This window comes from Rhinoderma darwinii, chromosome 4 (assembly GCF_050947455.1).
Source record: "Rhinoderma darwinii isolate aRhiDar2 chromosome 4, aRhiDar2.hap1, whole genome shotgun sequence".
NCBI classification, from domain to species: Eukaryota; Metazoa; Chordata; class Amphibia; order Anura; family Rhinodermatidae; genus Rhinoderma; species Rhinoderma darwinii.
The window spans coordinates 379,230,224-379,247,282 of NC_134690.1; the positions used below are offsets into that span (position 1 = coordinate 379,230,224).

Below are 17,059 nucleotides of genomic sequence, written 5' to 3' on the forward strand. Positions count from 1 at the left end.
CATGATAATGTATGAGGATGAGCGATCGGAGTAACGAGTGCTCTTCTCCATACTAGCTCCTTGTGAAAGGCGCAAACTGGCGCCGATCTCCGAGCTGTCATTGATTGGCGCTCGTTTACACGGCCATGTAAGAAGACCCTTAGTTTACTCCAGCGTTTTCTTCATTCTTCAGCTCACTAACACACAGGTTTTACAAGACACAGGACAAGATTTCACCTTGTACGACTAAAGCATGATACCTGAGAATAGAAGCGGTTTCCAGCATCTCAGCCATGAACGTAGACACTCCTTTAAGTTGACTGTCTCCAGCTCCGACTCGGGCGAGAATGCAGTCCACTACGCTCACTTCTGCAGAGTCACATGGTACAAAGCAGCCAATCTGAGCCATAAGCACAATCACTCCGGTCTGGCGAATATATGTGGACTTACCACCCATGTTTGGACCTGGCAGGAAAATAAAATGAATAGTTATTTTTGCACAATCTTCCTCCACAAGTGACTATGTCTACAGCCAGTATACCAATGATAAACCTGGGTCTATACCCTGAAACCTTATTCCATATGGCACTAACAGGCTAAAATATAGACTACCTGATTGTTATATAAAGCATAGGTTCACCACTGGTTAACTTATATCTGTATACTTACCACAGTTCCCCAATATACTATTTACTATCCGCATTGCGCCGCCTCAAAGGAATCACTTGCCCAGAAAATATTTCCCTGCCCCATTTCAGCCTACAAAATTTTTCACCGATCCACTGGATAGGTGAAAACTGCTAGATTGGTGGGGGTCTGACCGCTGGGATCGGAGTCCCCCGTCTTCCCCAGTTGCAAGTGGAAGCTCGGCTGTTTCCGTCAGTCCAATAAACTTTGAATGGTGCTGCACGGCGCGGGTCCGGCCTCCGCTACATTCAAACTACTACTTGCCGCCATCTAGTGGATAGGTGAGAAATGCTGGAATACACCTTTAAGGAATAGTAATATTAAGAACTGCCTAATATACAAATGTAGGTTATCAGTGGTGAAACGATGCTTTAACCCCTTCAGGACGGAGTCATTTTTTTTTTTTTCACTCCCTTCCTTCAAAGAGCCAAAACATATTTCTTTTTCCGTCAATCGAGTGGTGTGAGTGCTATTTTTTGCGGGAGGATTTTTCGTTTCTATTGGTAGCATTTAAAAGGACCATATAATGTACTGGGAAACTGAAAAAAAAAATATTTGCGGGCTGATATTGGAAGAAACTGATTATGCCATTGTTTTTTGGGTTTCCTTTTAATAGTTCAGATTTTTATGGAGGCAGCGATACCAAATTTACTTTTTGCATTACTTTAGAGGAAAAATGGGAAAAGGTTTTGTTTTTGCACTACTAAAAACTTAATTTCACTTCTTTTTTTTTTTTACAAATTATATTAGTCCCCCTAGGGGACTTGAACCAGTGATCGTTAGATCGCTGGTACAATACGCTGCAATACTAATGTACTGCAGAGTATAGTCATTTTTACAGGCTCCTGTTAAGCCCTGCAATTAGCATTGCACCATGCGACAAAATAGCAATTTCCCCATATATTACATAAATGAACACTTAAAAACAACACAAAGATGCAGAAGTACTGCTGGTGTAGAGGTATCGGGCTATACTATAGACAAACATTGAAAAAGTGTAATAATATTGTAAATTACGTTATAAGAAGTTCACTTGACAGGATATCAGAGTAGAGCGTTTTCAAGTTAAAATCGAATGAGTGACTTTTTTTTTTTTTTTAAACGTACGATACCCCTTTAAAATCCTCCAACACACATCTTTCTGGTTACTCTATTACATTAATATTGTATCCTTGAGATTGCGGACTATATATCGTTCAGCCATAACATAAAACCACCGACAGGTGAAGTGAACATTGATTATCTGGTAACAAAGGCGCCTGAAGAAGATATATTAGGCAGCAAGTGATCAGTCAGGTCTTGATGTTCATGTGATGGAAGCAGGAAAAATGGGTAAGGATCTGAGGGACTTTGGTTTTTATACTAATATGTTTTATATCAATATAGCTAGAGAAATGGAGACTAAGCTAAGGAGTATTTACAGACCTGCATATGTCCGACACCAATGCTTGCCCTCAGACCTACGATATCATCCGTCCTTGTATGAGTAGTGACAATGACTGAACATCACCGATTTTATGTTGGACAATATGTTGGAAGCGAATCTGGTTACAGGAGTACGAATCATAACAAGCACTCATGTCACATGGCCCGATAATAAGGCGATGACACAAGGGCCGTGAATAGCCACTCAGACAAGGGGTAAACATTTTTAGTGGAACCTACGTTTTGAAAATTACAAAACAAAGAGGGTATAAGAGGGAATGTATCATCAGAAAACAATATATAGATTTGTTTTGTATTATTATTATTTGTTTCTATGTAAATTGGTGTGGTTTCTTTTTATAAAGACCATGCAAATAAAAAAATAATCCTTAAATACTCTGGATTTCACACTGACACCGACACACACGGCCTTATTTCTCCAAAAATGTCTAAGGGTATATTCACACGGCATTTGTTGAGGAAATGTCTGCAACGGTCCCATCTATCTGAATAAGGCATGCAGAAATCTATGCACATGCTGCGAAAAAAAACAAAACACCATTCACATGTATTCTAAATAAAGAGAAAAAAGGGAGATGCACGGCGCCACATAGTGAGATAAATCCGGGATAGCTGGACATCTAGGAAGAGAAAAATATATATGCTCACCAATAATGGTTGTGCTCAAACAGACAACTCTGATGTAGGTTTCATTACCTTAAAGGAATAGTGTCACCAAAAATTTTTTTTTTATATCAGTTTGATGTTAGGGTTTTATTAAAAACTTTTATATTTATTTGTGTGTTTGTGTTTTACTTTTTTTACTTTTTCTTCCCTATGGGGGCTGCCATTTTTTTTTCCATTTCTGTATGTGTCGATTAACGACACATACAGACATGGAATACGGCAGCTCCAGTCCCATAGTGAATGCGAACAGGGCCCGTTCCATCCACTATGCTGTACGCCATCTGTGTGGGAACGGCGCATGCGCCGCTCCCACACAGTCCAAGTTGAACTGTGCGCCGTCCGGCGCCATTTTCCTGTGGACCGGAAGTCGCGGCCGGACAGTAAGATTACTACTTCCGGTCGCGGCTTCCGGACTTGTGCACATGGAGCAGCGGCAGCAGACGGAGCGGACGGACCGGAGGGAGCGGCGGCGACTGGAGCAGGTAAGAGATTTCTATGTATGTTCGTGTTTCAGTGTGTGTTTACTAGTGTATGTAAACCTACTACACTGTGTGTTAGCTCAAAAAATGGCGACACACAGTGTAGGAGGTTAGACCGTTCAATCCCCTCGTTTCTCCCGGCACTAGCCAGGATAAAGGAGGGGGGGGATTCTGAGAGCTCACTAGAGCGAGTGAGTTTTTTCCAATTTTGAAGCATAAAGCAATGTGGTTGCTTTAGCACATGCAATTTTGGGAATTGCTCTATCTAGTGACCAGCACTGGGAAATATTATAAATTAGAATCTAATTTATAATATTTCCTGACTCTTGAAAAAAATAAAAAAAATTAGAACAATGTTTAATCACCTACACACTAATTGTTTAACTAAAAAACTCCCTTGATTTCATGTGTAGCAGCGCCGTATATTGTTCATTTTTTCTGTATATTGTTCCATTCACATGTATGGAACGGATTTTTAGTCTCTGAAAAATCTGCCGCGTTTTAACATAACCGAATAGAAAAACGGTCCTTGCTGCTCATAGCATCCAATCACAACGTAGCCATAATTTTTCCAAAGCAAGATAGAAATGAAAGCGGAGCTCTGATAGGCCGCTGCGGTCAGGACAGTTTTTCTACAAGGTAGTTTTGACAAATGGGGACCTTTGTGTTTTTTGCAGCTCACTGATCAGCTTTGCTGTGTAGACTGGTTCAGGGTAAGCAGAGAATTTAATGACAGCTGTATTGTAAAGCTGGAGGCCTAGATAAGGCATATACACTATACACACACAGATAAGGCTCTGTATACAGCTCCCCGGTCTCTCCTTGGTCTTTAGGGGTGGCAGCTGTACTCCATATATTCCTGGAGACTAATTGTCTATTAGATTTCTGCATCAATTGACTTCCATTCATTGCAGCAGCCATAAAGCGCACACACCCTGCTGCACGGCCTATACAGAAAATACAGGAAGAAAATGGGCACCAACAACCCTCCGGGTGAGTTTTTAAACATAAAAAATAGTTCGTTATAAGATTCAATATTAAAAAAAACAACAATCACAAATTAAATATATGCGACATTCCCTTTAAGTTTTAGGGCAAAATTTCTAATATTGGTAGAAAAAATTAATAAAAAATATATATAAAAACGACCACAAAAAACCGGCACAGCTAAAAAAAATAAGCGCTAGTAGCACAGAATAAATTCATTACAACAATGTGAGGGAGGTAAACAAATTAACTTCTCTTTTAAGAAAATAAATAATGAAGACCACTTTGTATCAGGTCATATTGAATCATGTTCACTGCTAATTTGCAGCTCATTGAATTAAAATCCAAAAGACGCCGACAAATTACCAGTAATGATATGGAACATCTGCTTCTCCTTCGCGAACGTTATGTCATTGGGGATGAACGCCACATCATCCTGCATTTCAATACAAGGATGTCTGGCAGATTTCAGCACGATTTTTCCATGTCCCTTTTCCAAGATGACTGGGCGAACATACGGCACTGGTGCTCCATTAGAAACATGAGCAAAGCTGACAACGGCGTCCAACTGAGCAATTACATCGTTCAGCGTCTGCATTGGATCCACGTATCCTGTGTGAAGACGGAGGCCGTAACAAATTTATACGAGGTTGTTTCAATATGCAAAAAAACAGTTCCAGTTTAGGATTTCTATGTAGGTTTATAACGTAACAGTTATAATGAAGACATTTTATCAGATGGTTGTTGGAAACAGATTATCAATGTACAGGTTTATTATTTCACTGTGGACATATTACAGGGGTCTTCCATCCATAAGACTATATTTTTACAGGTTCACAATTTAAAAAAACAAAAACAAACACACAAAAACGTCATAATATAAATTATTTTTAAAGGGTAACTAAACGTTCTCTCGCGCTCAAATTTTAAATAATGCAGTTTGACAAATAATATAAAATAAATGTATCCACTGAACTGTATCAAGATTTGAGAACATGCAAATTAAAAAATGAACCACTTAGAATACTAAAATCAATTTACTCTTTTAAAAATCAGCTGCCTTAGGCCTGTACCGCATAAGAAATAGCCCGAAACCCATCATATATTAAAAGTGCCAAACGATTTTACCCCAATGTATATATGTTCTATTGCATGTGGTAAAGTATTAAGCTTGCGAGTCAGGGCCCCGGGACTTTACTGACATCTTAAGACACAGCTGGAATGAGATCATTAGTGAAACATAACCCACATCTCAATCACTCAGCGCGTCTCCAACAGGGAGACCACAAACCACTTGACAGCAATTTACAGCAAGGATAAAGTCATCGATGGCGCAACCCTATTGGTGATTTGCCCTCATTTAATACCGGCTGCTTTTACCTTTATAATTTGCAACAGACATTGCAACTTTTTAGAATTCCATTTTTCTAATTAGGGAGCAAATTCGAACATGATTGACTGGTGTTTTTTGTTTTTTTTAAAGAAGCCATTTATAAATTGGTCTAATCTTTGGTAAACCAGAACCCAAAATGGTAAATTAAACATTTAAAGGGGTTTCCTGGGCGACAGAAATACATGATTGGCTTCATCTTAAGCTGGCCTTACACTAGGGATTTTTGGCGTCCGTTAGTTGCTATTGGTCAGCCTTATTTTAGTGACACAAATACCTAGTCAGACACCAAAGAAAGATTTCTGTGGAAAAGTTAATCTGTAGTCGTTCGCAATATTGGAAAGTTGTCAGAAGTCTGTTCAGAAGAAATCTCTAGTGTATGGCTAGCTTAAGACCTAGGTAAAATACAAAGACCTAAGTAGATAACCAATAGATTGTGATCTACCGGTAGCTCCCGAATAGATTACGGATGCCTTAACCCCTTAACGCTCCAGGACATACTATTATGTCATGGTAAGTGCATCGTTCGCGCTCCATGACATAATAGTATGTCATGGAGTAAACACGGCGCCGTTCGCGCGGGGCGCGTTCATGAGCTGTGATAGCTGCTGTTTCCGACAGCAGACTATCACTGCTCAATGTGCCGGGATCGATCGCGGTGGTCCCCGCAGATTTAACCCCTCAGAAGCCGCGTTCAATAGCCGATCGCGGCTTCTTAGGGGTTAATCCGCCATCGCCGGCCTGCTACACGATAGCGGCCGGCGATGGTGACTATGGCAACCGGACACCAAAAAATGGCGTCCGGCTATGCCATAGACGGAAGCCTAGTGGGTCCTGACAGAGTCAGGACCCACTATGCTTGCTGTCAGTGAGTAGCTGACAGTTCTAATACACTGCACTACGCATGTAGTGCAGTGTATTAGAATAGCGATCAGGGCCTCCTGCCCTCAAGTCCCCTAATGGGACAAAGTAAAAAAGTTAAAAAAAAGTAAAAAAAAGTTGTGTAAAAATAAGAAAATAAAAGTTTTCAAAGTAATAAAAGTAAAAATCCCCCTTTTTCCCTTGTCAGTCTTTATTATTAAAATAAATAAATAAACAAACAAATAAACTATACATAATTGGTATCGCCGCGTCCGTAACGGCCTGAACTACAAAATTATTTCGTTATTTATCCCGCTCGGTGAACGCCGTAAAAAAAATAATAAACCGCACCACAATCACAATTGTTTGGTCACTTGACCGCCTAAAAAATGGAATAAAAAGAGATCAAAAAGTCGCATGTACCTAAAAATGGTAATGATCAAAACTACAGTTCGTTACGCAAAAAATAAGTCCTTGCACAACTTTCCTGATGGAAAAATAAAACAGTTATGGCTCTTAGAATAAGGTAACACAAAAAGTGAATGATTTATTACAACAAGTATTTTATTGTGCAAACGCCATAAGACATAAAAAAACTATAAACATCTGGTACCGCCGTAATCGTATCGCCCCGCAGAATAAAGTGAATATGTCATTTATAGCGCACGGTGAACGCTGTGAAAAAAATAGAACAAAAAAACAATAGTAGAATTGCGGTTTTTTAGTCACCGCGCCACATAAAAATAGAATAAAAACTGATCAAAAAGTCGCATGCACCCCAAGAAAACTACAATGAATTGCTCAAGGGGTCTAGTTTCCAAATTGGGGGTTTTCCACTGTTTTGGCACCACAAGACCACTTCAAACCGGACATGGTGCCTAATAAAAAAAGAGGCCTCAAAATCCACTAGGTGCTCCTTTGCTTCGGAGGCCGGCACTTCAGTCCATTACCGCCCGAGGGCCACATGTGGGATATTTCTCTAAACTGCAGAATCTGGGCAATACGTATTAAGTTGCGTTTCTCTGATAAATCCTTTTGTGTTATAAAAAAAATGGTATAAAGAGGATTTTCTGACAAAAAAAAAAGAAGAAAATGTCACCTCTACTTTGCTCTAAATTCCTGTGAAACACCTAAATGGTTCATAAACTTTCTAAATGCTGTTGTGAATACTTTGAGGGGTCTAGTTTCTAAAATGGGGTGTTTGATAGGGGTTTCTAATATATGGGCCCCTCAAAGCAACTTCAGAACTGAACTGGAACCTAAAAAAATAAATAAATGAGGCAATACTTCGCTTCTTACATTATACTGATAATGAGCCGTGCCCACCCCGAGATTACCCCAGTTTTGACCGTTTGTATAAACGGAGACCCCTATTAGACCGTTTCAGTGCCCGGTTTTCCCAAGCATACACCCCCGAGAAGTGTATTTCTATTGATGAGTCCCTGGTACATTTTAAAGGGAGGGTTCAATTCCGCCAGTACCTGCCGGGTAAGAGGGCAAGGTATGGCGTGAAGATGTATAAGCTGCGAGAGTGCATCAGGGTATACCTACAGGTTTAGGATATATGAAGGAAAGGCCACCCCCAAACCAGACTGCATCCTGGACTACAATAGGTACATGGGAGGGAAGGACTTGTCAAATCAAGTCCTGAAGCCCTACAGCGCCATGCGGTGTGGTATAAGAAGCTGGCCGTGCACATCATACAGATGGCTTTGTACAATACGTCGATGTGCAGGCCAGAGGGGAACTTTCCTGGAATTTCAAGATCTAATCTTTAGGGACCAGGAAGGGGGGGCACCCAGTACTTCTGGAAGCGAGGCCACACGCATCGTACCAGGGCAACACTTTCCAAGAGAAGTTCCCCAAACCGGTGGAAAGGGAAAGAGTCAAAAGAGGTGCAGAGTCTGCTATAAGAGGGGGATAAGGAAGAACACAATATACCAATGTGACACGTGTCCCGAAAAACCAGGGCTCTGTATAAAAGATTGTTTTAAAATGTATCATACATCCCTTGATTTTTAATTTACCCTGATGCACTCCGCACAGCTTACCACCCTCATCTTTCCCTTCTGAGCCCTGCTGTGTGCCCAGGCAGCTGATAACAGCCACATGTAGGGTATTGCCGTACCCAGGAGAACACACTACAATTTAAGGGGTGTATATCTCCGGTGGCGCATGCTGGGCACACTATATCGGACACTGACATGCCATATATATATATATAAAATTGCAAATCTCACTCTGCACCATCTGCTGCGCATTATCTTTTACACAGTACCTGTGGGGTCAAAATGCTCACTACACCTCTAGATGAATGTCTTAACAGGTGTAGTTTTTAAAATGGGGTCACTTCTCGGGGGTTTCAACTCTACTGGTACCTCAGGGGCTTCTGCATACATGACTTAGCACCAGAAAAGCTCCAGTAGGCCAAATGGTGGTCCTTTCCTTCTGAGCCCTCCCATGGGCCCAAACGGCAGTTTATCACCACAAATGGGGTATTGCCGCACTAAGGACAAATTGGGCAACAAAATGGGGTATGTTGTTCCCTGTGAAAATAAGAAATTTTGATCAAAAATTACATCTTATTGGAAAAAATATCTTTTTTTTCATTTCACAGCCCAATTCAAATAGGTGCTGTGAAAAAACTGTGCGGTCAAAATGATAACAAAAACCATAAATGAATTCCTTGAGGGGTGTAGTTTCCAAAATGGGGTCACTTCTGGTGGGTTTCCATTGCTTTGATACCTCTGGGGCTCTGTAAATGCGACATGGCACCCGAAAACCAATCCAGCAAAATCTGGACTCCAACAAACACATAGCGCTCCTTTCCTTCTGAGCCCTCCCATGGGCCCAAACGGCAGTTTATCACCACAAATGGGGTATTGCCGCACTAAGGACAAATTGGGCAACAAAATGGGGTATGTTGGTCCTTGTGAAAATAAGAAATTTTGATCAAAAATGACATCTTATTGGAAAAAATATCATTTTTTTCATTTCACAGCCCAATTCAAATAGGTGCTGTAAAAAAACTGTGCGGTCAAAATGATAACAAAAACCATAAATGAATTCCTTGAGGGGTGTAGTTTCCAAAATGGGGTCACTTCTGGTGGGTTTCCATTGTTTTGATACCTCAACACCTCTTCAAACCTGGCATGCTGCCTAAAATATATTCTAATAAAAAAGAGGCCTTAAAATGCACTAGGTGCTTCTTTGCTTCTAGGGCTTGTGTTTTAGTCCACGAGCGCAGTAGGGCCACATGTGGGACATTTCTAAAAACTGCAGAATCTGGACAATACATATTTAGTAGTATTTCTCTGGTAAAACCTTCTCTGTTACAGAAAAAAATTGAATAAATTTGAAATTCAGCAGAAAAAATGAAATTTGCAAATTTCATTTCCACTTTGCTTTAATTCCTGTGAAATGCCTGAAGGGTTAAAAAAACTTTCTATATGCTGTTTTGAATACTTTGAGGGGTCTAGTTTTTAAAATGGGGTGTTTTATGGGGGTTTCTAATACATAGGCCCCTCAAATCCACTTCAGAACTGAACTGGTACCTTCAAAAAAAGGCTTTTGAAATTTACTTAAGAATATGAGAAATTGCTGTTTATGTTCTAAACCTTGTAACGTCCAAGAAAAATAAAATAATGTTCAAAAAACGATGCCAATCTTAAGTAGACATATCGGAAATGTGAACTAGTAACTATTTGGGGTGGTATAACCGTCTGTTTTTCAAGCAGATGCATTTAAATTCTGAAAAATGCTATTTTTTGTAAATTTTCTCTAAATTTTGCAATTTTTCACAAATAAAGACTGAATATATCGACCAAATTTTACCACGAACATGAAGCCCAAAGTGTCACGAGAAAACAATCTCAGAATCGCTTGGATAGGTTTAAGCATTCCGACGTTATTACCACATAAAGTGAAATGTCAGATTTGAAAAATGGGCTCTGAGCCTTAAGGCCCAAACTAGGCTGCGTCCTTAAGGGGTTAAGTTCAATGATAAGGAACCTTCTGTCCGATCTTGAACTAAAAGCACCTGTAATTGTTACTATAGTCCATGGACGCATCTGTTTATATATCCATTATCATATAGACTGACACGTCGTCCTCTCCTCTGCTGAAGCGGATATGCTGAAAACATGCGGTGTCCGTGCTGCATTTTAGAAACTATACAGTATGTGAAATAAAATGCATGTGCTTTTTTCTTCATTAAAAAGGCACAGAAATGTATTCTTAAATTATCGGTCAACTGTTTCTTAATTGGTGACCACCTAGTAAAAGATTGTGGCTTCCATTCTGTGTGAACCATAAACCTTCTCTACTATGACAGTAGTTCTGCGGCTCACTATGGTTGTCCATAGCCTAGGTCAAACGCCGGCTATAGATACTAGGTAGTAGTTGGCACTCTCCGGACTCGTCCATATGTCCAGTTTCAGCTTGGTAATACAAATATACCCAGTGTTATCCACATTAGCTATGCATGTATGCATTGTTCCAGTATCCCTTCCCTCCTAAACAATAATCTATAGTAATAATATAACGAAAAATGTCTAATGGACTTCTACCACAATGGCACTGTACTCACCAGAGGAGATGTTGATGATTTCTTTTACAATCGCATTCTGAGCCTCCTCATACTCTTCCCTGTGTCTAACGTACTCCTCGTTAAAAGAGCTCAATTTACTAGAATAAAACAGAAAATAGATCAATATCAAAATAAAATATTTTAGAAATCCAAATCCCTAATGTACAAAACCTAAAAAAAACAAAAACAATTTTTCAGTTTTAATAAAGATCAGAATTAAAAAGTAGAACTCCACTCCAGCTATTTTGCAGAAAATATTTGCGAATATAATGTAACTTCTGTGAACTATTCCTTTCAGCAGTGACAACAAGCAGCATATATATACAAAACGTCATATTCCCTATGGCTTTCCGTCGTGTCAGCAGACAACAGGCTGCTTACAACACTTTGTAAATAGGATTCTCACCAGTCATGATTCTGTAGCCTTCTGATGGACAGCAAGGTAACCTAAGGGTACGAAGCATTTGCCCACACCGTCCTGCAGATTATCACATCCCTGCAGCAGTTAGTAGAGCCAAATTGGACACTCTGTTCACACCTGCCAGAATAGACACAGATTTCTGTATGGATTCTGGACCTATATCCCCTTGAAATCAGACAATCCGCAACCTTGAATGTAATAACCTGTAGATCCCCCTTTAGTAGAAAATCACCTCTACCAATTATTTTCCTGTAGCTGCAAATAAGATTTCCACAACGTTGAGAGGGATTTTGAACCATTGTTCTCTGTAAATGTATTTCAGCAATATTTCTGGGATCCCTGGTCTCCACAGCATCTCCATAGGGTTAAGGTCAGGAATCGGACTTGGCCATTCCGAATAAATAAATGTTTTTTTAACCATTTCTTGTTGATTAACTTGTGTGCTTTGGGTTATCTTGTTACATCACCCAACAGCTCTTCAGATTGAGGTCCTGTAAAATCTTTGAATTTATTGTTCCCTTAATGATCGCAAGGCGTCCTAGGTCTTAACAGCAACAAACCATGATCCTCCCTCCGACAACGCTTCACAGTTGGGATGAGGTTTTGGTGTTGATCTGCTGTGTTCTTTTTCCTCCAGTGTTGTGCATTTGTGCTAAAAAGTTCCACTTTTGTCTCATCGGTCCATAGAGCATTTCCTCAGAAGCATTGTGGAACATCCAGGTGGTTTTAGGTAAACCTGACATGGGCTGCAAAGCTCTTTTTTTGGATAAGTCTTCCTTCGTGGTGTCCTTCCATAAACACCATTCTTATTCAGTGATTTTCTAATAGTGGACACATGAGGATTTTGCCGTTTGCAAATACTTCAGTAGATCATTTGCGGTTACCCTTTGGTTTTTTCTTACCTCTTTCAGGATTGACCATTGTTCTCTTGGAGTGACCTTAACAGGACGCCCACTCCTAGGGAGAGTAGCAACTCCATTTGTAGACCATTTGTCTAACCGTGGATTGATGTACACCGATGTCTTTAGCAATGCTTTTGTAGCCTTTTCCAGCTCCATGTGTGTCTATAACGTGTCTTCTGAAAGTGGTTTGCCTCGAGGAATGGTTTATACTAACCAATCTTTCTTAAGAACAGATTTGTCAGTAACCAGGGTTGCGTGCCTTTATTTAATGGGCAAAGCACCCGTGAAACCCACACTTCCAATATCAACTCAAATGAAACACCTTTTGCCAATTTGCTCTTGGAGAAGTCATTAACAGAGAGGTTCAATTACTTTCTCTTTCTGCACTCTGGATGTTTACTCTGTGCTCAATAAAAGACATGAACAAGACAACTGTTTGTGTGCTTGCTCAGGGGTCCTCAACTGGAGGACCATGGTCCAAACCCGGACCGCAGATGCCAGTTGTCCGGACCCCTGGTACATGGACCGGCAAGCAGCACATCCGGTTTCGTCCTGACAGTACAGCGGTGAAGGAGGGAGGTCCCTTCTCTGGTGCAGCAACAGAACATAAGCGAGCTTTTAGGTCAAAATCACACAAATGCTGCTGGAGCAGGAGGGACGTAGACCACTGCCACAAGCACGGTGAAATCCTCACCGCAGGCAAGGATTGCCTACAACTGTGTCAGTGGCGCGTTCCCACTATGTCTGTGCCTCGGTCAGTGGTCCACTGTGAAGACAGTAAATATTTTAATGGTAATAAAGAAAGTATGACATGTTAAGGCACAAGTGGTTACTAATTTAGTATCTCCATGCGCCGCACATTAGCAAAATAGCAACACGTGTTCTTACTCTGTTTGGTTCTACATAATCTTGTGAATCTGCATTCTCCACTGTGAATCTGGTGAACAACAGATACCGCACTCTGATACAAATGCTGATCTGTGATCCGTCTGTTCGAATGGCAGTCACTCGCCATGTACCTAATTACAAAGGGCTGGTGAAAGAGAAGAGATGCCAGTTTTCCCACTAACAAACAATAAATCTGGATGTAAACAGTTCGACAAATTTGAAAGACAACATCTTTACTACTGGTTCAGCTCGGACCTTCACCTGACGACAGACCCTGGTAAGGGGATCTTTGCTAAAAAGTACTTGGGTACCCCTGGCTTAGTTACATTGTGTTTATTTTATAGAAGTCAAAATGATAAGCAAACAATCACTACACATTTTACTAGTAATCAATGCAGAGATCCAGGTAATTTATTGAAACCGTAAGGACAAAACAATAACACTGTATGTAAATTACCAGAGAAGAGTCCTGAGAGGAGTCTGGGTGTACAAGCCTTGGCTTCATCTGAGCACTGAGCATGTGCAGGATGCCGTTGGACACATCTCAAGACTTCACTGGTATTTTGAATATAGCGCATGTTGTATTAGAGCGTCTTAAAATGCTAAAACGGACAGATGTGAGAGGGCATGTTCAAGATGCTAAAATCCAGGAATACAACATGCTGGAGGTTTAGTTCCCTTACATCTAGTCACAGATTTCCTTTCAAAGGAATTGCCTACTTTGGACAGCTTTTTTTTTTTTTTTTTTTTCATTATTAGAAGGGTCGCGGGGACTTAGAGCTATTTGCAGGGTGTGCCACTGTTGGGACCCTCAGTCATCAGCTGTAACCGGTAGAAGAACTAAGCAGCAGGTGATTAGTTCTTCTGCAGCGCCACCACAGGTGAAAAAGCATTAGACAGTTCTTATTGAACGGTTTACAGCTGCTCTCCACTCTAGCAAATACATGAGGGTCCTGAATGGTGGTACCCGCTCTATTAACTCAGAAATCCCTCAAATTATTTAAAAATGGATTTTCTAAACCAGACAACTCCATTATAAAAGAGACTAGCATAAAATAAAATCAGCTCTCACCAGATAGATCAGATGAGCTGGCCAAATGATATATTTTTAGCCAAAAAGTAACCCTTTACTTTCAGAGTAGCATATGGCCTGCCCCAGTTATTTTTGTACAAGATGATAGTTATATTTAACTAGAAATATACGGTACAATAAAATAACATTTCAATTCACGGATGAGAATTAATTCCGCGCCTTGAATTAAATTTCTCACATGATTATTTATTCATTGTTGTGTCACTCAGATAATTAAATTATATTGGGCCTTAAAAATTATTTTGTCAAATGTGGCGGCTCTGTCTAATTCAGGCCCGATAATTATTGCAAAAATTTAAGCAGCAGCCGGGTAAAAAAAGGACACTTATTTTTCCTCGGAAACTCGTTATTGATAAATATCCGATATCTTAAAGAGCATTAGGACTAATGCACAAGCGCACGGCTCTAGTATGATGGCACATGGAGTCATTATGGGTCATATTACAGGTGCTGACTTACTTGTACGTCCCTATAAATAATAATTACAAGGGACAATACCTTTGTAATAACGCACGTGATCGAGCATTATTATTAAGCTAGAGGCACATGGGATACAGTATGCGCCCACAGCAGCCTATGGGAGTCACATTACAGATCTGTACAACAGCGATCAAGTTAAATTCCCATGTGCACGAGAGTCCTTGGATTATCAAGAACATGGTTTTATTTGGTCAGATGGTAAACTTCATTAGACTTTGTTTTTGTGTGTTCCCATCCTTCCTGCTGGAATCCAAAGATAAAAAAATGAAGTAACATGGCGCAAAATGTCTGTCAAAAAGCCCTATTAGAAAAGTCAGATTGGTGAGGGACTGGTCGCATGGATTCTCACTAGTATCAAGAATAGTGCCATAGTGCCACATTGCCCATATTATATATATATATATATATATATATATATATATAGTGCCAGTGCCCACATAGATAGTGCCCATTGCAAATGGTGCCACAGCGCCGACATAGTGCCACTGTTCTCCCTGTAGGTAGTACAAATATAATGCCACAGTGCCCATGTCGACAGTGCCACACCCCCTGTAGATAGCACCATACCCCCTGTATGTAGTGCCACTCCTTGTAAATAGCGCCAGCCCCTCTGTAGATGGCAACATCAACATCCCCCCTGCAGATAGCGCCACCCCCCCTGTAAATGGCACCCCCTTCTTGTAAGTAGCACCACTGTAGCTCCCTGTAGGAGCGGAATCCCTCTAGCCAGTGACGTCAGGGGTTAAATCAAAAAACGGAATCCCCTGCCAGAGCGAGGGGGGATTCCGATCCTGGAGGGAGCTTAGGTGGTGCTATCTACAAAGGGTTTTGGGTGGCACTATCTATAGTGGGGGGTGTATTCCGGGGCTCTCAAAGCCCCGTCCGACATAAGAGTGCAGCGCTGCTCACACTGAAGCAGCACTGCACTCAAACCCGTTCCAGGGCTGTCAACATCTATACACATGCGAACTGCGCAGAGCATCGGCAGTTGGAACGTATATAGCCGTATGGCAGTTGTGAAGGCGTTCATGACAAGAGGACGTAAAGCCACCTTATAATTACAATTTATTTTTTTAATATTCACTTTCATTACCCTCCACCTCACAGGTCTTGGTATGATGACAAAAGTCTTCAGACAAGAGCGGCAGGTGGGACCAATGCAGTTAGTCAGACTTTCCTGAGGAAAACATGCATTTGTTTCATTTTAATAATTCAGCCATTGCGGTCATCGCTCTGTTCCATTGTTGCGTTACCATAACACCATCTCGTTTCTGCTTTGTGGACATATTGTGTAAATAACTATTGAGATAACACAAGAAGAGCTCAGTAATACACAGCGCACCTGGCATCGGAACAAAGCAAGCATGGTCAGAGCAGGTGGCTGTGCAACGCTTGGGAATAATAACACCAACCTCAATACATGCTCATCTGGAGAGAAATAACCTGAAAAGATACATTAATCAGCTATTTACACATTGTAGAACTATCAGCCTTGTTTTATTTGTAAGCAGACAAATAAGCCTATATATTATATAGTGTTATCCGTAACCATCCTCCACTCCATGGCTAATCCCAACTATTATCAGAGACTCACACAGGAGTAGCTGAAGCAATGAGGAGGAACAGCCGGCTGTCTAGAGACAATCAGAATCCACAAGCAAACAAACTTTTAGGAATGTTTTTGTTTTTTCCACATTATTAAATCTCTGAATCCTCTAAGGCCCTGTTCAGTTTTTTTTGGCAGAAAAAAAAAAAAACTGTCAATTCCTTCAGGAATTTTGAGGCAAAGTTTGAACTACAAGCGTGTTTTTTTTTGCAGCGTTTTTTCACCCATGCCCATTGAAGCTAATGCAAGTACCGCGGGCAAAAAAACGTCACGAAAAACGCTCAGAAAAGAGCACCGTTGTTCTTTCTGCCCCCCATTGATTTTAATGGGAGGTGAGAGGCGGAAGCCATGGCCAGAAAGAACAGGTCGCTTTTTTTTCCCCACTGGGTGACCAAAAGCCGCTAATGGGGAAAAAAACAAAATTCCCGTGTCTCCAATTGAAATCAGTGGGGGACGATTTCCCTGATAAAATACTGACTAGTTTTACAACGGATGTCTGAATACGGCCTAAGGCCTCATGCACACAACCGTGCTTTTGAATCCGCAATTTATCCGCATTATTGCGAATACTTTTGCGGACCCATTA

General features: G+C 40.7%; 1 protein-coding gene across 1 annotated transcript in view; it reads right to left on the minus strand.

The window, feature by feature from the left end:
- MSH2 (mutS homolog 2) overlaps positions 1-17,059 on the minus strand; it is a 110,865-nt gene that overhangs the window by 15,182 nt on the left and 78,624 nt on the right. The window contains exons 11-13 of the mRNA XM_075863200.1: positions 11,084-11,181; positions 4,611-4,856; positions 240-444 (exon numbers count right to left, since the gene is read on the minus strand). Of these exons, the coding sequence (XP_075719315.1) occupies positions 240-444; positions 4,611-4,856; positions 11,084-11,181 (549 nt within the window). The remainder of the gene's footprint in view (positions 1-239; positions 445-4,610; positions 4,857-11,083; positions 11,182-17,059) is intronic.